The 27,379-nt window shown below is 36.3% G+C and overlaps 2 protein-coding genes across 5 annotated transcripts in view; one reads left to right on the forward strand and one right to left on the reverse strand.

The window, feature by feature from the left end:
* LOC141398037 (tRNA dimethylallyltransferase) overlaps positions 1–6,019 on the forward strand; it is a 551,700-nt gene extending 545,681 nt beyond the window's left edge. The window contains exons 6-9 of the mRNA XM_073975142.1: positions 655–758; positions 1,047–1,183; positions 4,925–5,301; positions 5,803–6,019. Coding sequence (XP_073831243.1) covers positions 655–758; positions 1,047–1,183; positions 4,925–5,301; positions 5,803–5,946 — 762 coding nt within the window. The 3' untranslated portion in view covers positions 5,947–6,019. The remainder of the gene's footprint in view (positions 1–654; positions 759–1,046; positions 1,184–4,924; positions 5,302–5,802) is intronic.
* Positions 5,967–27,379, reverse strand: part of LOC141398036 (sodium-dependent neutral amino acid transporter B(0)AT3) — an 82,011-nt gene continuing 60,598 nt past the window's right edge. For all 4 annotated transcript variants that reach the window (XM_073975141.1, XM_073975137.1, XM_073975140.1 and 1 more), the window contains 2 exons: positions 19,600–19,863; positions 5,967–19,527 (listed from right to left, as the gene is read on the reverse strand). In XM_073975141.1, coding sequence (XP_073831242.1) covers positions 19,326–19,527; positions 19,600–19,863 — 466 coding nt within the window. In that variant the 3' untranslated portion in view covers positions 5,967–19,325. The remainder of the gene's footprint in view (positions 19,528–19,599; positions 19,864–27,379) is intronic.

The following is a 27,379-nucleotide window of genomic DNA, read 5'->3' on the forward strand; positions in this document are numbered from 1 at the left end:
CATTTTCCTGTTTCGCTTGGGTTGATAGTATTGGCAGCAGTTCGCTTGCAGTTTATATCCACTCTTCCAGAAATTTTAGTTTTGCACAAATTGGTTGATCAGATATTTGCAGCAAGTAATGACAGCCTATAAATGTGTTTTTTTTTTTTGTGTATGTAGCCAACGGAAAAACGCACACAAAAAATAATGCAATTTCCTTTTTCCTCCTCAACTTGAATGTATGGGAGTAGTTACTAAAAAGAGCCGGAAGAACCTGATCTGTGTCTGTAAGAAATTTTACGATGGAACAAAAGCGATTGATTCGTTCTATAGTTTTAGTGCGCACCATTTTAGTGAAAATTTTTTAACTTTTGTGGGGGGAAGTAACGGCGGGAGTGGACCGATATGGCCTATTCTCATCTCTGATGGTACATGTTTTTAATTTTTATCCGATAATAGCGGACACTGCACTCAGCACTCAGATATGCTTCTCCGTGCAGGGTTTTCTACGTCTTTATTTTGAGAAAAGTCTTTAATATATAATACCCTTTGTTTATATTTATTAGAAATAATGTAAAAATACAACAAGAATAATATTTCCCCATCGAACAGACTACCATCCTAATGAGAGAAGCTTAACCGAAACAGATTTAACATCTTTATTTCTTTTTGCAGGATATATTGAACACTCGTTTGGATAAACGTGTCGATGCAATGTTGGAACAGGGGTTACTGCGTGAAATACGAGCATTTCACAATGAACATAATGTGGACAAAAGGTATGTTCGTCGTTTATTACGCTAAAGCTTTTGTCATCAATCGTAGTAGCGGTAGACTGCTATTAATCACCGTTGCCTGTTTTTCTCATCCCTTAAAATCCCGAATTGAATGCATGTAATCACTTTCCATAAATCATATCGATACTAAATTACTATTTTATCCTTACTAATCGTGGTATTTTCTTGTTTTCTTCTCTATTGTTATATCACCGCAAAACAAAAAAATTCACTGAATGGCTGCGAAACTACACGGACCAACAAATGCGTATCGTATCGCCGAAAATACAGTGCAGAGTATACTAAAGGTGTTTTGCAAACAATTGGCTTCAAAGAATTCGTACCATACCTCGAACGATTCAATGCGGCCAATGATGAAAAAATTGAGGAATATTTACGTCAGAATGCGTATAAAATGCCAAGTGAAGGTAAGTTGGCAATATTGATGTAAGGCTTAAATTGAAATATATTTTAGTATTTCAAGTTATTTGCCATATTATTTCAAGAGGAACTCCAATTACCTATATCTCATATTCTTAATTTGTAAAGGATTTTGTAGTTTTTAAAAGATATTGTGAAAGAGATTTTTAATGGGAGAAAATAAGGTGGAAACTTGAAATTTTAATACAGAAGAAATACATTCTACATTTCTTCACTTATTGTTAATATCAAAGGTATACTATTGGTATATTGAAACGCCTTTAGGCTAATTGGGGTAAATACACATTGATACGATGACAAGTATGAACGGCGTTATGTTCGGTCGGGCCGAACTTTTGTACCCTCCACCACAAGTTGTATTGAAGTAAAAAGGAACAATTAGCTTCCTTTCGTTTATGAAGAAGACTAAATACCAAATTTCAGCAATTTCAAAATACCGAAATTCGGGGGTACCGGTCTATGGGGGCTATATCAAAACTTCTATACCGACAAATTTCTGGCGCAAAATTTTAAGACTCAAAGAAAACTAAATACGAAACTTCCGATATTTCGGTAAGATTAATGTGGCTAAAACATTCAAAATACCGAACACCAAGAGGTACACATCTATGGGGGATATAGGAGGACATGGACCTATACTGATAATTCTCTTCTGGAATATTTTATAACCCGATGGAAGACTAAATAACAACCCTCAGAATTACGAAAATTTTGAGGTACCGTTCTATGGGGCTATATCGAAACGTTGAGGCTACACCTTCAAAATATCGAAAAATGGGATATACCGTCCTATGGGTCTATATAAAGGCGTGAAACTATACCGACAAATTTAGAGGGGAAAGTTGAATACCCCCACCGAGGACTAAATACCAAATTTTAGCCATTTCGGAGGAATTTGAAGCCACAAACTTCAAAATATAGGAAATCCGGTGGTACTATGTGCGCTAAATGAAGTCGTGGACCTATACCGACAAATTTCATATGGAAAGTTTTATACCCAAAATGAAGACTAGATACAAAATTTCAACCAATCCGGATGTACCGTCCTATGGGGTTGTATGAAGGCGTGGACCTATAGCGACAAAATTCTGGGGGAAAGTTGTATACCCCCAACGAAGACTAAGTACCAAATTTCAGTCATTTTGGAGGAATATTGAGGCCACAACCTTCAAAATCCCGAAAATCGGGAGGTATTGTTCTACGGGCTATATGAAGGCGTGAACCTATAGCGACAAATTTCATATGGAAAGTTTTATACCCCCAACAAAGACTAAATTTCAGCCATTTCGGTGTGCAACCGTCTGTTCTATCACACGGCGGTCTCTGGTTGAGTCCTTGACAAATATATGTGGAGATGGCGTGCAGCGCTGTTGTCGTTCTGTGCTGCTTACGGAATCCATGCTGGTGATCGGCAACTGGATAGCTATTTCTAACGCAGGGGATGACTAAGGCCTCAAGGGTCTTTGCTACTGGCGACAAAAGCGGAATCGGCCTGTACGATTCACTTTTGCTGGATTCCTTGCCTGGCTTCAGAAGCCTTACCACGCTGCTAGCAACAAGTTGAGAACTTTAGTGAGGTACTCAATTCCCGGCTCATCCAGCTGCTTCAGCATTACCATGGAGATTCCATCAGGGCCCAACGCTTTGGATGATTTAGCGTTCCTGATGGCATTCGCAACATCATCCATTGTAAACTGTGGTGGTTCATCCTCGACAGGAAGAGATCTGATGCGACGTAATACTCTTCTCTTCGCCCGACAAACTGTCTACTGAAATAACTTGCGCACCTCTTCGGGTTAGTCGAAGTATCGTCCCCAGACGTGACTGAGGTCCTATCTTCCCTCGTTCCAGGGCGCTAGAGTGAGTTAACCGTTGCCCACAATTCACTTATACCGGCTCCAATGTTGCAACTCTTCAGATGATTTAACCACTTGTTCCGCTTATGCTCGCCGACCAGCCTGTTAACTTCCAGTGTCAGCTCCGTGAGTCTGCGGTCATTAGGGTTGGTTCGACGAAGCTAATCACGCTCATTTGCTAATCCCGTCGCCTCTGCTGGGAAGTTTGGTCTTACTTCGGGTATTCGACCAGCAGGGATATGGCGAGCGGCTGCAGCAGTGATGATGTCTCGGAACGTCCTTTCCGCTACCCGATGCTGTGATTCGCGAACTCTCTAAAACTCGGCCAATCAGCATTACCATGATTAACGAATGTGCGGCGTTCAGAGGTGATAAAATCGGGTGGTCGGCTAATGGAGACAATTATGGGGAGATGGCGTGATCCAAGGGAAATGACGGGTTGCCAGGTAACGTCAATTGTCAGACCATGTGACACGATGGTTATGTCTGGCGAACCTTGACACTCTCCTCAAATTCTGGTAGGGGCGTCCTCATTGACCGTGCAAAACGTAGAGCTATCAATTTGCTCAGTCAGGGATGTACCCCTCTGGTGGTAACCGATAACGGAATGCCACATCTCATGATGTGCGTTTAAATTCCCCGGACTTTCCAAAAGCGGGCTAATGTCAGGCTCGTAATCTGAGATACAGCTAATTCTCGGCGGGATGTATACGTTCAGCAACTCTATCTCGGCAGTTACACACCTGACTGATACCCCCATACATTCCGTGTACGGGTTATTAGAGACAGGCTCAAGCGATATAGGTCTGAATTAGACAGACTGGTGCATTAGGAAAGCTAATCCCCCACCACCACTTCTGGTGCGATCCTTCCTTAGCATGTTGTAACTATCACAACGCTGTAAGCTACAGTTATTAATGAGCTTGGTTTCTTGCACCGCCGCGACCTTGTTATTCTTCCGACTGCTGCGTGTGCGGTTGCTGTCGATGGGACTGCGTGGGAGTTTCTTAATCTGACGACGAGTGAGTTTCGTAACGACTGGGGTCTGTATTCACACAGCATGCAGCAACATAGTCCCTCATGTGGACAAGTCCAGAGCAACCCCTTAGATACACCCAATCCTGACATATAGTGCATCTTACCGAAGGCTGGATATGGGAATCCGGAGCAGGCATTCCGGGATATGCTGCTATCAACACAGAAAAACTAAAAAAACAAACATATGTACAATGAGGTGGCGGCCGCTGGCCGGAACGCTGATGTTGTGTGGCTCCGGGTCAATCCGGTACGAGAGAAACCGCTGCCGTGGGATTGAAAAGGTGATATAAAAGTATATTCTCTTCTTCCTTTGACAGGCTTTTGGAATACACCTTCTAGAAGCAAAGATATTCACATAAGAACAAAAAGTTTAATTCTTTCCCTCATAAATTTGTTGCCGACCCATTAATATTGTACGATCATAACCAATCCCCCATGAACCTCCGAAATTTCGTGACGATCCGATCAAAATTTGCGTGATGCTGCCCATGTACCAGCATTCGTTTTATAACTTCATTTTATAACTTACAGTAAGAAACGCACAGACGCATGTTTCGCAAATATCTTATAACAAATAATATATTTATGATGAGCAATCTTTAAAGCATGCTACATATATTCAGCATATCATTCCATCGCATTCTGGGGTTTCAAACATAGCAGCGAGAAGATTTTGCGCTCATAGCCTATGATATTTTTTTAAATAGTAAGAATGCTTTTAATGATTCGACTTATTATTGTTATGTATCAACTTAATGTAAGCAAACCATTCAAACATTTCTTTCTAAATTCGTACTTTTCCTTTCTATTTTCTTATTCTTATTTTTTTATTAGAACACTTCAAAGAATATGCTGGCACAATCTGCTGTGAAGTCACAGCATCTGAATCAACAACAACAAACGACACGATCTACCCTAAAGATCATTTACCTCCAGGCTTGGATGTTTTGAATTCATGTTTGAATGAATTGAAATTAGTTACGCGTCGCTATTCTAAGAAACAACAGAAATGGATTAACAATCGCTTCTTGGCCAGTCGAGATCGTCAAGTGCCTGATATTTACGAATTGGATACAAGTGACGTTAGTCGCTGGCATGAATGTGTCTATTCGCCGGCTGTTACTGTAATTGATTGTTATCGTTCGTCACAAGTATGCGAAATACAGCCAATGCCGAAAAGAACACATCCGGGAGCGGGCTTGAATGAAGAGGTATGTAGGCATTATGAATTTGTTTCTTCAATTTTTTTCTGGTATGTTAAATATTTTACGCACAGAAGCGGAAATCATTCATCACATACTATTATATAAAAATTTGTTAGTGTATTGTAAAGGGGCATATTTATATATTTGCAGTTAGAGAATATTAAAGTAATTTTTTTTTTCAAGCAAAAATGTAATTTGCCATAATATGAAATTATTATGACAAGATTTAATACAGATTTAATACATAGTACAAATACAATAAATGCCCTTTATAGTATCATGGAAATTAAACTAATTCCTTTGTAGTTTGGGCTGTACTGGAATAAATCTTGAGACGAGATGTTTTAGCAACGGGCTTAAATAAAAAATATAAAATACATATATTTTCAGTTTTCCATAATTTTTATTGCATAATTTTACCCTCATTACCAGCATCATTTCAGAAACAAAAATCTCTCACAAACAAGAATTTTAAAAAACAAAAACCCATCCTTTTATTGATTTCAGACCACCAACTTTTGTGATATCTGTCAACGACATTTTATTGGTGAATATCAATGGCATTTGCATTTAAAGTCCAATCGGCATAAGAAACGCAAAGAAACATTGAGGAAAAGACAAGCGGAGCAGACCCCAAAAGATGACAAATAATCAATTAAAAATGCATTTAATTTTGTTTTCATTTCAAAATGTTTTTGAATAAATAAAATGTTTTATTGTCCAATTTTTGTTTTTTTTTTTTACAAATAGAATTTTTTGGGAGGTGAATGTTTTCTTTCATTTTGTCTTAATTAATGTACATCAATAAGTAGAGAATAATAACAGCGTTAAATTTAAATTAATCAACAAACTTAATACAAAAATATTTTTGGTATAACAACTTTTTCTTTTCTCAAATATAACAATATAAATAATTCAGGGCTGAAAATTCGAAGCAGAAAAGTGTAAAAGGAAATTATGAAATTGAATTACATTTTTTAAATTAAAATTTTTTCTCTCAAAATTCCGACCCAAAACATTTTAAAATAAATATATCATAGCTCCTCTTCACAGCCCTGAAATAATAGTAAGTTTGTGATTTGTTGTATTTTTTTTTTTCTTTAGAATATTTTTAACACATTGAACATATTTATAGTAAGTAGTTGATGAATTATATTAATTTTATATAAGCTAATTTTTGGTAGTGTTTTAATGTTTAACATTAGTTACATGAATTATAATTATGATATAATTTATTTCACTTATAATGAATGACTCATGACTTATTTTCTAATTATTTAATTTTGTTGTGAAAACTTCTGAGAAGAAATACGAATAGCCATATTATCGGATGAACATATAAAAATGCTGCATAGCACATGATTGGTTTTTCTAAGACGATTCGAATTCGTTCGAATTGCAACCAAACTGTTTAAAACAACAATTAATCATTGCTCTATTCCAGAATCTGAATTAGTCTAACATTTTTTAAATGTTGACAATATTTTTCCTTCACAAATTTGTCAAAAAATAAAATTAGAAAATAATAGATTCTTGCAGGTTCTGGAACAGAACACATATGTTTTTTTTTTTTCAACGCCACAACCACAATCTAGATAAAAATTGTAAAATGTGGCCATAAACCCAATATCAAAAACAAGGGCTGCTAAGAATGTTATATGGTATCGTTTCAGATTTCTTTTATTCAGAGACTCAGTGAAATTTGATTTGGAACATTTCTTGTTAGATTTTGTTAAATTTTGATCCAGTATGGAATTATATAAAATTAACAGTCCAAAATTAAAACAATTAATTTCATCCTTAAATGTATAAACTGTAATCGAATTTTCTTAAGAAAATAGTATACCTAGATATATGGTATATTTTGAAACTCATAGTGAAATTTTGTGTAGAATTTTTCTTCTTTTGACGCTTTTCACCTAGAAGCAAGTTTTATATTACTTTCATGTATCAACTCGAAAAAAGATGGAAAACAATTCATCAAAAAAATTGGGAAATATTTTCATGTTTTTTTTTCAGCAAAGTTGATACTGATATTTTCGTGATATGTAAATTTGAAATTTGACGAAGAATAGTTTTGTCTTTGACGCCATCTCTCTAAAATTATGTTTTGAGGGACAATTTTGAATAAACTCAGATGAAGTCCGACTTTAACCCTAAAATGTGGTTTTCGTTTTTAGAGATTCCTGGCGATTAGATAAGATTTACAGATTTGGTGTATTCTGAAACCTATAGTAAAATTCTATGACGAACAATTTTGTAGAATATTTGGTTTTAATATGATCACATTTTAAAGGAGTTTTTAAAAGATTTTCGAAAAAAACCAAAAAGATCCCTTTTGTGAACCGCATGAGGGTTAACATACTTAACAAAAATATTCCCCACATCCTCCTCTGTAAAGTTGCCAAAAACACTATATACCCAAAATGCAAAGATTCCAAGATATCTTAACTCGAAAATTTCGAAAAAAAAAACTAGAATGGGCGGAACTTTCCCCGCCTACTTTGGTTACTGTCCGATGTAAACTTTAAAAACGCCGATACACGTATCTCATATTTTTAGCTCTACTTTCATAATGTACTCAGTTTTGCTTGTCATTTCTTTTTTTTTTTTTTGTCGCACAGTGGAATGAACGAAGATGACTCCATTAAAAGACCTATGTATAAATACGGGCCACGTGACACTAAATGCAGAACGGAAAGGCCAAGCTCCGATGGAGTAAACAGATGGAAGACAAGATTAAGAAGTAGGAGAGGGCTATAGTCGAACAGGCCCGACCATGTGATACGCTACACCACTTCTTCTGAGCATTGTTTCCCACGGACTTTATTTTATACAAGTGAGCTAATGCTATAGTCGTGTCGGGGCCGAATATGTGATACCCTACACCACTACCCCTGTGCATAAGCTTTTGACTGGTAAAATTCATTAATACAGGTCAATTTTGTTGAAACGCATTTAAGTGCAAGTGGGATGTACGCCAACCATCAATAGGCTTCTTTCTCTGTGAGGGGGTCTCACATCAACCCCCAAAATTTCGTGAGGATCCGTTCAAATTTGAGACCCAACATTTCGTGACGATCCAATCAAAATTGCAGGTCCAAGCAGGACTATAGGAAAAGTTTGGAGTTTCAATTAACTGACATTATTTCGCATATACATTTATCTAATGAAGTGCGATGTATATACTAGTTTCCAAGCTTTGCCTTCGTCTGCCACAAAAACAACATCCTAATACACCTGAAGATCGGCTTTACCACCGGTGAAACGTAGTGTAATGGTTGGATGCGTGGGACTTCGGTAGACTCCTAATTTTTCAATGTATCTCTAAAGGCCTAAAAGCTCAACTCGAAAGAGAATTAATTAAAAATTGCGACGTGTAGCATGAATACAAAAAAATTAAAAAAATGGCATGTATTACACTATGCAACACTGAAAATGCAAACAACTTCTAGTATGGATTTTTTGAAAGTACATATTTAAACTACAAAAACCCTAGTAGGGTTTTTTCCTGTCAGATCCAGTTCGGATTTTTTGGCCTCATATAAACCGGCCTAAATCTACACTTTTTTGCATTTATCAGGCATTTATTTCTGAAACGAATAGGAATTTGGCTTTGCCTTCTTTAGCAATATTGTAGCACTAAACTAGTAGAACTTATCTTTTGAAAAAAACCACATAAGAAAAACTCCATCTAGGGCATCAAAATCTATAAAATATAGAAAATTTTACATAATTGCTGAAATTCTGGTCAGTATCGGCTAAACCATTGGGAGTTGAACCAAATAACCCTTTGCAAAAATCTTCCAAATAAAGTTCTCAACAATTCTTTAGAACATTCTGAAACTCTAAAATGCTTACCTCATGTTGTTTCAGCGGTATTTTGCATCATATCTTTTACAACACGTATTTCAAACACAGTTCACACCAACAGTTTGTTCTCACATTTCGGATTTCACCACATTATTGACATATTTATTAAATCGTCGTAAAAAAATGTACTGAAAACAGCGGCATAGAGGCATTTTACAACAATGACATGTTCAGTTGTGTATTACATTCCAGGGAATATTTTTCCAAATGAAAATATTCAGAAAAAATTAATGGTTTTGGAGATACGGTGCGAAATGTATAAAACTTGCGGAATTTTTGCATATATTTTGCAATTTGAGGCAATAAATGTAGTTTTTCGAGTTCATTATTTCTCCAAACATTTGATTTTTGTCCTTATCTAAAAATTTGCTTCAGAGGTCAGAAGAAGATTCACATTGGTTTCAGAGATAGAGCCCCGAATTTCTTTAAAAACTCAATATTTAACCATGTTTAGATAGGGTCATAAAATCCGAGCTGGATCTGACACAACAAAACCCAACTAGGGTTTCTTGTCGTTTGGGTCTGTACTTTCAAAAAATCCTCAGTTCGAATTGTTTGCACAAGATCACCTTAAAAATGTTGCACAGTGTTACCGACTATTGCGATATCTCCGTTATTTGGTCAACTACGCCAACCTGCTTTACATCATTGTAAAGATGGGATTTTCTAATTTCATAATCAGACTTTGCTTTTGGAAGGTCCCCAACCAAAACTGTGATATTCGTCATTATTATTAAAATCACAAAAATGAAAAGTTGTGTTCTATTAGCGGCTATTGCGATATCATCGTTGTTTGATCATATACAACAACCTCGATGCAAAGGTGATATTTTCTACTTTTATTGTCAGGGTTTTCTTTTGGTATATATAGGTTTCTTCCCCTCGGGACCCCCATCAACACCCAAAATTTCGTGATGATCTGATCAAAATTGCGACCTGTAGCGTGATTTCAAAAACACTGAAAATGAGATGTTTTACCGACTATAGTGAGATCTCCGTTATTTGGTCACCTACGCCAACCTACTTTGCATCATTGTAAACATGGAATTTTCTACTTTCATAGAAAGGCTTTGCTTTTGGAAAGTCCTCAACCAAAGCTGTGGTATTCGTCATTATAATTAAAATCGCAAAAATGAAAATTTGGGTCTTATTTTCGAATATTCTGATATCTTCGTTGTTTGGCCACCTACGACTGCCTACTTTACATCATTAGAAAGGTGATATGTTCTACTTTCATTGTCAGGTTTGTTTTTGGTATACCCCTTATAAAAGCTGAGATATTCGCTTTGGAAAAAACGTTGACTTATTCTACAAATAAGTTTTTTGCCCTTTCCGAACGCTAAATATTATCCGACTATCACCAAAATCAATAGGCTTCTTCCCCTCCGGGACCCTCATCAACACCCAAAATTTGCGTGATCACAAGGTTTAGATGGACAGACGGACGGACGCACATAGCCAGATCGACTCAGCTCGTCGAGACATTCATATATAGGCATGGGTCTATGACCAGTATTTCGATGCGTTACAAACTTTTTGGCCAAAACCAATTTATAATACCCTCCCCACATAGTGGTGTAGGGTATACAAATATTGATATTCGAAATTGACAAACGAAGCAACAAATAGATAGGAATGGAAATTGTTTTTGGTTGGGATTGCTTGACAAATGTTCTGAATATAAGTTATGAGTTTAAAATACATATCCGATAATTAAGGCAAAGAATAATCGGCTGAAAGTCGTTCAATGTTTGTCTAGTTAAAAATTCATTAAATACATTTATAAACATTTATTAAATAAATAAGTATGTATATGTGTTACACTATCTCATTTGTTTTTTTTATTTTTTTAATTTTGTTTAAAACAATTATTGTTATTTTCGTAGTTTTTTTTCCCGAATAACATTCTTAGATTAAATGACATTTGATGCAGAAATGTTTTATCATGTACTCTGATGTATGTATGTATCTATATATTATTTATACTATATCATTATTATTACACTAAAATAATTTCTTTTTTTTTTTAATTCAGGTTGGTTTTTCTCATTATATGTATATGTATGTTTGTATATATATTCTCTTTTATATGAACGACGGTCTCAATTCGTTAAGGTTTAACTATTTATAATTTAACATTTATATATGTAGGTATGTACGTAGGTTTCAAAGATTTCGTATATGGTTGTGCATATGTTAGAGGTTTTTCTGTTCGTAGTTTATTACGATCTATGTATGTATATATAAGATTTACGATCACATTTTAATAAGCAAAATTAACATTTAGATGATATATAAAATTCATTTATACATGTGTATATTTTAAAATAAAAAGATTTAATATATGTCTATCGATAAATGGATAAATGGAACAACATTTGAATTCTTTGTGGTAAACTAATGTGATAAATAATAGCAACGAAAACAATTCTGTATATTGTGCTCAGCGCAAATTGCTTGGTGTGAAATGCCACTCGAGTAAATTACGGCTTTAAATTCTACCAAAAAAATATATTGAAATATTAAAACTCTTTGTCGATTTACCACTGTAAAATAAAATATTATTAACCTTCTGTATAATATTTCTTATGTTGCATTTTTTTTTTTTTTTTTTTGCAAAATCAAAAGTTTATCAACCTATAGTGCTGCAATGTCATTTCGTTGGTAATAGTAACAAGAATTATAATATTTAAGATAATTTGTTTAATTATTATATTATAAGATATGTTATTTCCACTCAAAGTTGTAGTTCTTCATTGCCTGACAACGTTGGCTCAAATGTTACGAGCCTACACGCGCTTACATATAATTTACGTTTCATGTTCTAGGATTACATTTTGAAAAAAGAAAAATGAAATATGAACTCAAGAAACGCAAAACAAAACAAAAAATACAACGCATTTCGGAAATATTTTTGTTAAGCATTTTGAATTGCATTACCACATTTTTTAATGTTCAAATTTCAATTTTGCTGATATTGCTTAAGGTTTTTTTTTCATTCAATTCAATTTAAAACAAAGTGCATGTATCTGCAATGTTTTTTTTTTGTTTTTGTCCGTTAATAAGTAAATTGGGTGATTGCATTTTTTTCAATGGATGATGAAACCAGAGAATGGTTTACTAAATTTAACAATTGTTTTACGTTTTATTTTTAACTTTTTTTAATTTTTTTCTTGTACAGTCTTATTTGACTATTTTTCTTTTTTTGTTTGCTTTTATATATGTTTGTATATTTTTGTGTATATAAATAAACATTTTATAATTTCGTTTAATGGCTTCAATGATATAGGAGTTTATTGTCATTTAGGTATGATTAATTTAAAAATATTGCATAAAATAAATGTTTCATAATTATTGTCATTTTTTTTATAAACTGTCAAAATTATATAAGGAATCATATAACAAAATAGTATCCCAAGTTATAAAACTTTTAACGGAATTGGCTAACTATTAAAACAATATATGTATGTACGTTGATATAGCTAAGTATCAGGCATAATATCGAATTAATTTCATTTAAATCTCCGAAAAAAAAACTAAATTTCTTTTCAGCTAACACCTCGATTTCGTTCATTTCTGTAAATTGAAAAGAAATTTGAAAAGGCTAACGATTTCTGATCAAAATTTGTCGGCAACCCTGGCTCATACACATAGATCCATGACTCGTCATCTTTCTTATCTTATAAACGTCTTTTAAAGCACAGAGATGCTATTTTTCCAACATTTCTTTGCACCAATCTACAAGAGTCTTTTTTGCGCGATTGTCAACTTGTACAGGATCTAACGAGAACAAACCCCTTTTTACGAATAGGTGTTCATGCAATATCGAATGTAGGTTGGTGGAAGAAATGCCCTAGGATGCCTGTATCTCACGTTATGCCACCTGATGGTCTTGCATTTTTAGTTCACGCACGAGGAGGAGGACTTGCTTTCCCTATACACCACTCGTGTTCAGCCAACGCCTCATTTTGCTTGGCTCAGATCAAATTCCTTCTCCATTAACAGGTCACCCGACGTCATGACCTCTGACCGCCGTACTATTCTAAACCATGAAAAGTTGATTGACAAGAGCTCAAAGATTTTAGAGAGATCATTGGAATGCTGATAGAATTTTCCGGGTCATCATTAATCATCATGGACCAAATTTCACAGCAGAGGCAACGGTATTAACAAATGCGAGTAATGAGTTTCGTCGAACCAATTCTAAAGACCCATCATTTAAGAAACTTACTCTTGAAGTTGAGAGGCTTGCAGGCGAGCAAAAGCGGTATTGGTATAGAATTAAGGAAATTGTAGGCAACGGTTAAATCAGTCTCGAATCAGCGAAAGAAAGATGGCTATTACTTTCAACGACGTTATAGTGAACAAGTAGGAAAAGCGTTAAGTTCGGTCGGGCCGAACTTTTTATACCCACCGCCACAAATTTCAGCCATTTCGGTGAATTAATGTGGCCACAACCTTCAAAATACCGAAAATCGGAAGGTACCGTTCTATGGGGGCTATATGATGGCGTGGACCTATACTCACACATATCTGGGAGAAAGTGTTATATCCCAACGAAGACTTAATACCAAATTTCAGCCATCTCAGTGTGATAATGAGGCCAAAACCTTCAAAATACCGAAAATCGTCCTATGGGGGCTATATTAAAACGTGGACCTATATAAACAATTTATGGTAGAAAAGTTTCTTTGCCCTGGAAACACAAAATACAAAGTTACAACCGATTCTGTTGTTAAATGGCACTAATACATTCAAAATATATTAAAATGACGCGTACTTTATATGGGGCGTTATATGGGGGCTATACCAAAACGTGGACCTATATAAACCAACTTTGGTAGGAATGTTTCTTGGCCTCTGGAGACACAAAATACCAAACTACAACCAATTCGGTGGTAAAATGGGACAAATATCATAAAAATTCCTTAAAACGACGACGCGTCACGCGTTATTTTGTATGGGGGCTATACGAAAGAGTGGACCTACATAGCCCGCTTTCAATACCAAAAGTCCTACGTACATATAATAGATTTTCCCAAAATTTCATCCACCTACGTCAATCCGTTCGGACGCTAGAGTGATTTCCACAGACGGACAGACGGACGGACACGGCTATATCGATGTAGAATTGCACGCTGATCAATAATATATATAGTTTGTGGGGTATACAATGATTATTTCAAGTAGTTACAAACGGAGTGATGAACTTAATATACCCCCATCCTACGGTGGAGGGTATAAAAATTCGAAGAGGTGCCCGTGTTATTTTAACCTGTAGTTTATAGAGCGCCCAGAGATTGGTAATGCGAAGAAGAGTGTGCTAAGAGCCCTCTCGGCATAGGTCAAGCATCCCGAAAATTTTCTAAAATTCTTTAAAAAAAAATTCTTTTAATTTTTATACCCTACACCACCTTGTGGTAAGGGGTATCATGTCTGTACGTCTGTCCATGTATTTCGAAACAAAGTACAGGTCGCATTTATTGTCCGATTCGCATGAAAATTGGGGAAGATAGTTTTTTTTGCCAAAGGACGAACGCTATTTATTTTGGTAAAAATCGGTTCAGATTTGGATATAGCCCCCATATATATCTTCGCCCGATTTAATGCATTTGGTGCACGAAACACGCTATATATGTCCGACTTCAATGAAATTTAGAATTTGCGACGGAATTTAGCCTAGAAATAAGTGTGCCAAATTATATAAAAATCGGTTCAGATTTGGATATAGCCCCCATATATATTTTCGCCCGATTTTAGGCATTTGGTGCAAGAAACACGCTATATATGTCCGATTTCAAGTAAATTTGGAATGTGCGACGCTTTGTATCCTATCAAAGTCTTCTAAAATTCTTTAAAAATCCACGTTTTGTAGACCTCTCAAAATCTTCTAAAATTCTTTAAATAATCCACGTATTGTAGACCTCACAAAATCTTCTAAAATTCTTTAAAAATTCACGTTTTGTAGACCTATAAAAGACTTCCAAAATAGTCTTCTAAAAAGTCTTCTAAAATTCTTTAAAAACTCCACGTTTTGTAGACCTATAAAAGTCTTCTAAAATTCTTTAAAAAATCCACGTTTTGTAGACCTATAAAAGTCTTCTAAAATTCTTTAAAAAATCCACGTTTTGTAGACCGAACACACAAAATATTCCAAAAAACCCTTAAAAAAGTCCACGTTTTGTAGACCTCTCAAAATCTTCTAAAAATCTTTAAATAATCCACGTATAGTAGCCCTCACAAAATCTTCTAAAATTCTTAAAAAATCCCGAAATCTTCTAAAATTCTTTAAAAATTTGCCATTTGTAGACCACTTGAAATCTTTTAAAATTCTTTAAAAATCTTCTAAAATTCTTTTAAAAATCCACATTTTGTAGACCTCTCAAAATGTTCTAAAATTCTTTAAAAAATCCACGTCTTGTACAAATCTCAAAATATTTTAATTTTTTTAAATCCCCGTTATGTAGACCTCTCAAAATCTTCTAAAATTCTTTAAAAAATCCACGTCTTGTACAAATCTCAAAATATTTTAATTTTTTTAAATCCCCGTTATGTAGACCTCTCAAAATCTTCTAAAACTCTTAAAAAACCCATGTCTTTAAAAAATCCATTTTGTAAGGTTTTTTCAAAATCTTCCGGGTTGTCTATCCATTTTTCTATGTTTCTTTAGAACTTCAGGAATTCTGATGCTGAAAAAATGTGTGAAGGTGTCCCCAGATTTTTTATCGTTTTCGGTAGGATTCGGCATAAGAATCGGTTAATAATAATAACAATAATAATAACAATAATGATAATAATAATAATAATAATAATAATAATAATAATAATAATAATAACAATAATAATAATAATACGACATTATTCCACAACATCCCATACGGGACAAGGGAGACTTCTCTCATATCAATGAGTGCACCCCGATTCATATTTAGCTCAATGATATGGGACCTACTGTTTATCGCCGAGTCCGAACGGCGTGTGACACCATTATGGAGAAGTTTTTCAAGGCTGAAATACTCAGAAAATGTCGCCAACATTACTGAGGGGTATTTTGCCACCGTTGAAAAAATGTTTTGATGATGCCTGGCCGGAGAATCTAACCCACGACTTTATGTATGCAAGGCGGGTGTGCATGCCAAGGTGGCACCCAGAATCAGAATCGGATTAGTTTTGGTTATAACACTGTGAAACATTTTTAACCCTTTCGGCCCCAACGTTGCTTATAAGCAACTTCGATTTTAACGTCGTTTTATTTAAAACTAACGGATTTTTTTCCTCGAAGAACACATTGCTTTGGCTAATTGTAGTCCTAAGAATGCAAAAATTATAAAAAAGTGCCGGTTGTATCCCGATCAACAGAACTACGATGCATTATTCAGTGTGAAGTCTGGAAAATCACGGCATGTCAAAAATCGATGTGTACAGTCCAAATTATTTAAATCGTTTCTAAATCAAAATGTATGAGCTTTATGTTAAACTTTAGTTTTGATTCTTCAAAAGTAAGGTCAGAGGTATACTTCTATACGATTATAACATTTATATTTACATAATTGCACAAAATAATGAGCAAATAAATTTTAGATAAAATGTACTGTATCTTCCGAAATAGGTGGGGTAACGCCCACCAATTTATGTTATGTCTTAGTTTTGACTTATACTTTAATTCTATGTCTTTAAAGTAACTACTAATGCGAGGAAAAAAGTTCGGGGCCGAAAGGGTTAAGGTGATCTTGTGCAAACAATTCGAACTGAGAATTTTTTGAAAGTACAGACCCAAACGACTGGAAACCCTTGTTAAGTTTTGTTGTGTCAGATCCAGCTCGGATTTTATGGCCCCATCTAAACGTGGTTAAATGTTGAGTTTTTAAAGAAATTCGGGCCCATAAGTCCCAATTTACATTAGGCGAGTTTACTTGCGGCAATTGTCAGTTTGACGGAGAGAGAGGTGAGGCATATGGTAACCCTTTGCCTCTCAGCCCCCTCTCTCACCTACATACTGACAATTGCCGCAAGTAAACTCGCCTAATGTAAATTGGGACTAACTCTGAAACCAATGCGAATTTTCTTCTAGCCTCTGAATCAAATTTGTAGATAAGGACAAGAATAAAATATTTAGAGAAATAATGAACTCGAAAAACTATATTTAATGCCTCAAATTTCAAAAAATATGCAAAAATTCCACAATTTTTATACATTTCGCACCATATCTCCAAAACCGTTATTTTTTTCTGAATATTTTCTTTTGGAAAAATTTTCCCTGGAATGTAAGTCCCAATTTACATTAGGCGAGTTTACTTGCGGCAATTGTCAGTTTGTGGGTGAGAGAGGGTGTTGAGAGGCAAAGGGTTACCATATACCTCACCTCTCTCTCCATCAAACTGACAATTGCCGCAAGTAAACTCGCCTAATGTAAATTGGGACTAATACACAACTCTTCAAAACATGTCATTGTTGTAAAATGCCTCTATGCCGTTGTTTTCAGTAAATTTGTCAACGACGATTTAATAAAAATGACAATAATAGGTGTGTCTTTTTACTTACTAAATGTAGCTGAAACATTTTTTTCAGCAACTTTTCCTTTATACAACTGTCAAAATTTGCAACATTAGTAATAATTATTACTAATTATCACGTAAACAGACACAGCAAATGTAGTGAAATCCGAAATGCTGGAATAAACTGTTGGTGTGAATTGTGTTTGAAATACGTGTTGTAAAAGATATGATGTAAAATACCGCTGAAACAACATACAGTTTCAGAATGTTCTAAAGAATTGTTGAGAACTTTATTTGAAAGATATTTGCAAAAGGTTACTTGTTTCAACTCACAATAGTTTAGCCGATACTGACCAGAATTCCAGTAATTGTGTAAAATTTTCTATATTTTAAAAATTTTGATGCCCTAGATGGAGTTTTTCTTATATGGTTTTTTCAAAAGATAAGTTCTACTAGTTTAGGGCTACAGTAGTGCTAAAGACAGCAAGGCCAAATTCCTATTCGTTTCTGAGATAAAGGCCTGATAAATGCAAAAAAGTGTAGATTTAGCCCGGTTTAGATAGGCCATAAAATCCGAACTGGATCTGACAGGACAAAACCCTTCTATGGTTTTTGTAGTCTAAATATATACTTTCAAAAAATTCATACTAGAAGTTGTTTGCAGTTTCAGTGCTGCATAGTGTAATCGAAAGGTAGCCTTCAAACCTAAATAAAACGAATCTTCAAGATTTTCAGCAGTATGATTCTGTAAATAGTTAACGACAGACAACTTTCGATATCTTGAAATTTGTAATTGTAAAATTTCGGTAATTAACGAAATTTTTCGCTAAGTTACCGAGCACAATATTGTTGTCCTTAACCCCTACCGATATCGCAAGTGTTATTTACTTTTTACATTTATTTTTAATGTTTACTCAAAATTTTGCTTTTTATCGAATTTTGTTCGTAACGACAGAAAGAGTTTCAGAATCCCACTATAGAATCCCACTGAAATGATTTTTTTAAGAATTTATAAAAATGTATTACCTGTTAATAGTTTTATAACTTTGGGAAGTGTTTTGATACGTCATTTATGTCGGTGGCGGTTATTTGTCTTTGTTTTTTTTTTTTTTCTTTATAAATTGTATGTTTATATAAATAAACTAATATATGTGTATAGATATATATAATATATAGGATTATTATTATAATTTACTATTATATATAACAATATGTTTTCTTAACATTTCTTTTTGTATATTACTTTAAGACATACAGTATAGGTTTGTATGTATGTAAGGTATGTATGATTAATCTAAAGTAATAATATTCAGCATATTTACACGATTTTGTGTTTTCTTTTTCTAACGATTTCTTTGTAGGGTGCTTTACTGTTTGTTGTTCACTCTAAAGGAGTACGCAGGACAAAGTGGAGGTGTCTTGGCTCTAATTATTTCTTGAGTATGTAAGTATGTTCTAGGCCGGTACGTATTGTATGTTTCGTCATATGTATGTATTGTTATCTAAACTATTGTGTTTTATCTTTAAATTAACTTAAAGTTAACTAAGATAGTCGTGACTTTTAGTTGTCATTGTGTTTTCTCTAATGTGTATTTTTGAACAAACCATTTTTGAACTTGTACTAATTATTGTTTTTTTGTTTTTTTTTTGTATTCTATTTCTTTACTCATCTTCTTCCTCTAGGGATTTTTCTGGTAAACCATATTTCGGACAACACATACCCTCAGTACCATCCATATTGAAACAGAATATGGTTCGCTCGAGTTCTGTGGGTTCGTGCGGCACAATACCATGAACTTCCTTAAGTTCAGCTTCTGGAAACCAAGCAGGATCAGAATCTTCAACTACCTTAATGCCAAATAATCTGCATTGCAAGAAAAGAAATAAATGTCATCGAAGTGTAAGGTAAGTCTTTATTAGTTCTCAATTAATTTACCTTAATATGGCCACAATTGGTATCCACAATATCGATGATAATATCAATATAAAGGCTATAACTATACACCAGTGTGGCCATTCCATTTTCTCTGTCATACCCTTGGCAGCAATCCATGCCGGATAACTACTGCCCTCTGTTAGTAATTGATAAAATGAGGCAAGTAGAATTGTTATCATAGCACAGGGTGATAAATATTTCCAACAAAACATCCAATACATGTTTGGCCTTGATCCGGTCATCATTTCAATGTCATCGGAGAACCTGTAGAAATAGAAAAATAAAAAAATATATTTTTTGAGCATTTTTTTACTAATGAATTAAACAAAAAATCTGCAATAACTCGAATCAAGGAACAGATCATGATTTTAAATCGTAATAAGTGTTATCATTTTCGGCGTTTTTATGCTTTAGAAAAGATATGGGCCCCAACACATACGCAGTCATAACTTCCTATATTCGAGAGTAACTGAGCATTACACCGTTTGTGTACGAGACATGCTCAGCTGCTCACGAACATAACCAATTATGTCTGCATCTGGGTTGGTGCCCATGACTGCTTTTGAATATCACAAAAGCATAGCAAGGTCAAGGGAGGCTTTTCTCACATCAATGAGCGCTCCCCAATTGATATTGGCAATGATATGAGAACTACTTTTTATCGCCAGGTACAAATGGTGTCTCTTAAGACACCCCTTGTAAAAAGTTTTACATGGCTGAAACACTGAAGAAATATCACCAACACCAATGTGATATTGTTTGGCCGGGCATCAAACCCGGGCATTCAGTGTGCAAGGCAGATGTGCATGCCACCGTTTCACGGTGGCATCCACCAGAAACCACCGCCTTTAAATTCACAAAATATACGCTGGTACAATTGTCCCAAAATCTTAATAGAATGCCAAAATAATGTTTACCTTCTTACCTGGTCCGATACAGAATTTGACTAATCCAGGCTTTTACATAATTTTTCCATGTTGACTTTTCCGCTTTAAGTACATATACCATGAAAAAGCTCTTTGTAGTATGCCAAACAAGAACGTTAATTACACTGTGCAACATTTTTAAGGTGATCTTGTTCAAACAATTCGAACTGAGGTATTTTTGAAAGTACAGACCCAAACGACAAGAAACCCTAGTTGGGTTTTGTTGTGTCAGATCCAGCTCGGATTTTATGGGCTCATCTAAAGATGGTTAAATATTGAGTTTATAAAGAAATTCGGGGCTGTATCTCTGAAACCAATGCGAATCTTCTTCTGACCTCTGAAGCAAATTTGTAGGTTAGGTCAAGAATAATATATTTGGAGAAATAATGAAATCGAAAAACTACATTTAATGCCTCAAATTTCAAAATATATGCAAAAATCCACAATTTTTATACATTAAGCACCGTATCTCTTAAACCGTTAATTTTTTCTGAAAATTTTCTTTTGGAAAAGTATTCCCTGGAATGTGTTACACAACGCTTCAGAACATGTTATTGTTGTAAAATGCCTCTATGCCGTTGTTTTCAGTACATTTTGCAACGACGATTTAATAAAAATTTCAATAATGTAGTGAAATCCGAAATGCGAGAATAAACTGTTGGTGTGAACTGTGTTTGAAATACGTGTTGTAAAAGATATGATGCAAAATACCGCTGAAACAACATGAAGTAAGCATTTTAGAGTTTCAGAATGTTCTAAAGAATTGTTGAGAACTTTATTTGGAAGATTTTTGCAAAAGGCAATTTGGTTCAACTCCCAATAGTTTAGCCGATACTGACTAGAATTTAAGCAATTATGTAAAATTGTCTATATTTTATAGATTTTGATGCCCTAGATAGAGCTTTTCTTATGTGTTTTTTTTTCGAAATATAAGTTCTACTAGTTTAGGGCTACAATATTGCTAAAGACAGCAAGGCCAAATTTCGATTCGTTTCTGAGATAAAGGCCTGATAAATGCAAAAAAGTGTAGATTTAGGCCGGTATAGATGGGGCCATAAAATCCGAAATGGATCTGACAGGACAAAACCCTACTAGGGTTTTTATATTGATATAACCGTTTCCATTGGAGAGAGTGAATCTCAGTGGGAGGTTGTCCTTCCTACGGCAGGAGTTGTTTAAGTCTTGAATGAATACGATCGCACGCACACAGCTCTGGTTGCTTCGAGCAGTGATGATTGGAGATTCATATTTGTTCAAATGGTTCGTCAAGCATTTGAGAGCTTTTTAGTAGTTCTTCAGAGCTACAGATAGTTCTTCAAAATCGTCAGCGCGGAACAATTGACTACTGAACCAATGATCCGACCTTGATTAAAACAGGAATGAACAGTTTCGACGTAACTTGTTCCACGTTTCATGCATTAGAATAAACGCAAGAAGTGCTAGAATAGTACCGGAGTTCCAGGGTGCATTGCAGATGTTTGGGAATTCCTTAAAGAGAAAGTTAATGTCGTCCCCGCAGCCGCCTGTTTCCTTAACCTCAGTTTCACAATTGGTGAAGGCTATTGTGCATAATTGCTCATCAAATCCTGCACAATGAAGTACTCCAAGTTTGGTGATTTAGTCGACGCATAATTTAGTTAGGACGACGGGATCCAGCACATGATTCTGAACTTTGGTGACCTTTCTCTTCGAATATTAGTAGCAGTCGAACTGCAACGCCTGACATTTTGCTGGTATTCAAGATTGTTGTATCTATCGCCAGATGTAACCATTGTGTCACCTGATGTGACAAATTACGTCACGTAGCAACCCTTCATTTCTCTTGGGTCAGACTATTTCCCCATAATTGTCTCCAGCAGACTGCCTAGTTTCAGAAAGTTCATTAAACACCGCTTCAGGGATCTGCCCAACCCTTCTGATGATCGGATAGCAACGAGGACTTTCCGAAACATAATCACTGCTGCAGCTGCTCGCTATATACCTACTGGTTGAATACCAGAAGTGACACCAAATTTCCCAGCAGAGTCGAAGGAGCGTGATCCAAGAGTGAAGCAGCTAACACTGGAAGTTAACAGGATGGTCGGCGAGCATAAGCGAAACAAGTGGATAAATCATCTGAAGGCTTGCAACATTGGAGCCCAAATAAGTAAATTGTGGACAACGGTAAGTCACTGTCGAACCCAGGAAAGAAAGAAGATATGACATGAGACACGTTTGCGACATTACGCTTATCCCAAAAGGTGCGCATGTCATTTTAATCCAGGGATGGCCACCAACAACAATTTTCCTATTTTTCATTCGTTAGGTTAACGCATTGTTTAAGTTTGCACTCACACTAGCGCAAGTTATAATCTGCAAATGTGTGTTTTTGGCCATCCCTGTTTTAATCATTAGTTTGTCGAGCGCTCCGAGTGTGCAATCATCAAAAGCGTTGGGCCTGATGGAATCTCCATGCTGAACTGGGGCTTAAGTATACCAACAAAGTTCTCAACCTGTCGCTAGCCAACCATATCGTGCCCGCAATCATGGAAAATGGCAGGGATGCCAGCCATCAAAGGTGAATCATACAGACCGATTTTGGTATTGTCAGAAATAGCTATCCAGTTGCCGGCAACTAGCATGGATTCCGTAAACTACACAGCACGATAACAATGCTGCCCGCCATCTCCATACTTATTACTTGAGGACTCAGCCAAAATAAGCCTTGGGATAGGACAGTGCTGGTGGCACTCGATTTATCGAAAGTCTTTGATACTCTCGAGCACTCAATGATGTTTGAGGACATAGAGAAAGCAGTCCACCCTACGGCTAAGTTTGAAACGTTGAAAAGTTCGGGCGCCAGTCGTATGTGGAATTGAGAAGCAAGCAGTCGAAAAACGGCGCAGAGTTCGTTACATATGCGGATGATATTGCGATTTTGGCGTCTGTAACCTTGGTAACCTGGTGTCATTTGTGAGAGGCTGAACTCCTATTTGATCGATCTTATTTCCACAATAGGTTAATAGATTAAAAAGGGTATATACACTTTGATACGATCAAAAATGTGCTTCATCTAAATAATGGTTTGGAGTCGATTTAGCAATGTCCGTCCGTCTGTCCGGCTGGTGTGCACGATAACTCCAGAACGGGTAAACAGATTCAAACCAAATGTTGCACTTCGTAATATTTTGTCCAAACTTAGTTTAAGTTCGCAAATGGCCATATAGGTTCACTCCTTTGGGTACCTCTCCCACAAAAGTTCAAACATTTTCACTAAAATGGTGCGCACTATAACTCTCTAAGGGAGTAGCTGAAATGGTCATAACATTACTTACTTACTTAACTGGACCATTACAGAACATTTGTTCCATAGACCGAACTAAGAAAAGATCTCCAATTCTCTCTGTTTCGTGCTTCGCTTTTTGGAATACCGCGCCTTGTCATCTCTTCATCCACTTGTTTGCGCCATCTATTCTTTGGCCTGCCAATTCTGCGTTGACCGCCATGTGGCTCGAATTTATACGCCTTATTATATAGCCTAACGAACGCAATCGCTGCATCTCGATACGTTTAACTATATTGATGTCGTTGTATAGCAGATACAGCTCGTGGATCATACGACGTCGATATTCACCGTCAACGCAGATCGGTCCGTAGATCTTTCGAAGAATTTTTCTCTCAAACACGCCAACCACTGCCTTATCTGCTTGCGCAAGTACCCATGCTTCGGAACCATACATCAGCACGGGTAGTATCAGTGTTTTGTAAAGCGTTATTTTTGTTTGACGAGTTGTGGCTTTGTTTTTAAAGTGCTTACTTGAGCCAAAGTAGCATCTGTTGGCCAATACAATTCATCTTTTTATTTCACAACTGATGTCGTTTGTTGTGTTTACGGCGGTGCCGTAAAGATCTTGTGTCAGTTAGAGTCATTTTACAAAGCCCAATGAGCTTTGCGGGGATACCAAATTCAGACATTGCTTGGAATACGTCGAACGTAGCGGGCTGTCGAAGGCTGCTTTAAAATCGACAAAAAGGTGGTAGGTGTCGATCTGCATCTTTTGGGTCTTCTCCAGGATTTGCCGCAGGGTAAATATCTGGTCAGTGGTGGACTTGCCAGGTCTAAAGCCGCATTGGTATGGTCCAATTATTTCGTTAGTCGTTCGCACAATATCCCTGACACTATCTTGTAGGCGATAGGAAGAAGACTTATGCCTATAGTTGGAGCATAAAGTCTTATCTCCTTTCTTATGGACGGGATACAGGATGCCCAGGTTCCAATCGTCGGGTACGCTTTCTTCCTGCCAGATGGAGCTAACTAGCTGACCTTATCAGCGTGTCGCCTCCGGTTTTAAACAGCTCGGCTGGTAGGCCATCAGCTCCTGCTGCCTTATTATTATTCAGCAGGTTTATTGCTGTCTTTACCTCATCTTGGCCGGGTGGTATACATTCAATACCATCTTCTGGGATGGGATCTGTGGTATCTTCGTCGACTTCACTATTATTGGATACCAACAGTTTGGAAAAATGCTCTTTCCATATCCATAGCACACTATCTATTTCAGTTACCAGATTACCTTGCTGGTCTCTACAGGAGGATGTGCCAGTTCCAAAGCCATCAGTTTTATGTTTCACTATTTGGTAGAATTTTCGGACTTCATTCTGTCTCCTGTACATCTCGATTTGTTCACACTCCCGCTTTTCCATCTCTCTCTTTTTCCTGCGGAAAAGACGTTTCTCCTCTCTCCTTTTCTCCCGATACCTCTCTCGTGCGCTACACGTTGCTACTGATTGTCAAGTAGTCCTATGTGCCCCATTTTTCTCTTCGGTAGCAGCACGACACTTCTGGGCATACCATGGATTCCTTGGTGGAGGTCTCTGGTATCCAAGTACTGATTTTGCGGCTGTTTGCATGGAGTGGGCAATGTTTTGCCATTGTCCTGATATGTTATCGGGACGAGGATTGCTTTGATTAAGCAGTTGGGCCAGTTGAGTGGAATATGCTGTGGCTATCTGTTGTGATTGCAGCTTACCGATGTCCAACTTCCGTGTTGTGTCTGTTCGCACTTTGTTTGCTACGTTTAATCTGGTACGTACCATTTCTGCAACAAGGTAGTAGTCTGAGTCTATGTTTAAACCTCGGAACGATCGTACATCCAACACGCTTGATGCATGTCTTCCATCTATCACAAAGTGATCAATTTGATTTCTTGTTCTTTGATCTGGCGACAGCCAGGTGCCCTTATGAATATCGCGATGCTTAAATCTGGTACTGCTAGCTACCATGTTTCTTGCAGCTGCAAAGTCTATCAGCCTCATACCATTGTCAGATGTTTCACTGTGGAGACTGAATTTCCCGACTGTTGGGCCAATTTAAATTTTGGCATTAAAATCGCCTAGTATAATTTTAATGCCATGGGCAGGGCAACGGTCATATGTTTCTACTAAGCGCTCGTAAAATATATCTTTGGTCTATTAGTTCTTTTCTTCAGTGGGAGCAAATAAAGCTGATGTTGAAGAATTTAGCTTTTATTCGAATTGCAGCGAGCCTTTCATTCACTGGGGTGAAGCTGGATACCAGATGTTTTAGTCTCCGACTAACTACGAATCCGCAACCAAAATCATGCTTTGTGTCATGGCAGCTATAATACAATGTGTCACCTTTAGGTGTTGTTGTGACGCCTTTCCCGTTCCATCGTATTTTCTGTATGGCAGTAGTGTCGGCCTTGTACTTTTCAAGTACATCTGCCAATGCGTAAACTGCACCTTCTTTATAAAGAGTGCGAACATTCCAGATGCAGATCCGCAGATCATGGTCCTTAAAACGTTTGCGGGGGTCGTTAACTTTTGAGGGATTTGTTTTTCTTTACTTTCGTTTTTTTATAGTAGGCTGTTTTTTTCTAGAGAAGGGTTACTAAGTCAACGCCCATACCCAAGTTTTTAACGTTCTTATGGGTGAACGCGCGGCACATGTTAGCTCACTACCTTTAACGGGTCTTAAAAGCAGTTCCCCAGGTGACACCACCGGGACGTCAGTGTCCACATGATACATCCTTGGTATCTTCCATTCCCTACGTCACCCGGTCATAACATTGCTTATGGTAATATTACTTCCAGGAATAGATCGGGTTCGAATATGGTCTATATCAGTCCACTCATTCAGGGACCTTAAACACACAAAATTCGGGCAAAGTGAAGTCTAAGATCTCATCTCGGATCGTTTTGAATTTTTTTCAGCAGATTGTCATTGTGGCCCCCTTTACAACGGTACAATTTTGTCGGGGACAAGTTAATACTTCTTGAGATAATGGCCTATAAGCTCCAAAAAACCTTGACCGCACAAACTAAAATGGCAAATGCGTAAGATAACTCTCCCAGGGAATTTCTGATTTGTCCAAACTTCGCACATCATATTATTCCAGTTCTTTGGATAGCTCCCATACAAAATTTGGAAAAAGTGCAGATTAACAACTTATCTCGGATCGTTTTGAAATATTTTCCAAACTGTTCTTCTTGTGGTCCTGTTACGACGGTGTCATTTTTTTAGTGGACAAGTCCTTACTACCTGAGATAATGGTCCAAAATCTCCAAAAAAAAAAAAAAAACAGCTGGTACCAACTAAATTGGATAATACGTAAGATAATCCTCGAAGGAAGAAACCGATTTGGTCCAAACGTTATACATTGTATTAATTCTTACAGCTTCGAATTATGTCCGAATATTGACTACGTTGGACCACTCTTTCGAGTACCTCCCACACAAAATTTAGAAAGAATGCAGTTTAAGGACTCGCCTGGGATCGTTTATAAATTTTTGACAACATGTTTTGTATGCGGCCGTAGCTAAAATGGTAAAAATGTTTTCGGTGGCAAATCTAT

Source organism: Musca autumnalis, unplaced genomic scaffold, assembly GCF_047663935.1.
Source record: "Musca autumnalis isolate F117 unplaced genomic scaffold, ASM4766393v1 scaffold_3, whole genome shotgun sequence".
NCBI classification, from domain to species: Eukaryota; Metazoa; Arthropoda; class Insecta; order Diptera; family Muscidae; genus Musca; species Musca autumnalis.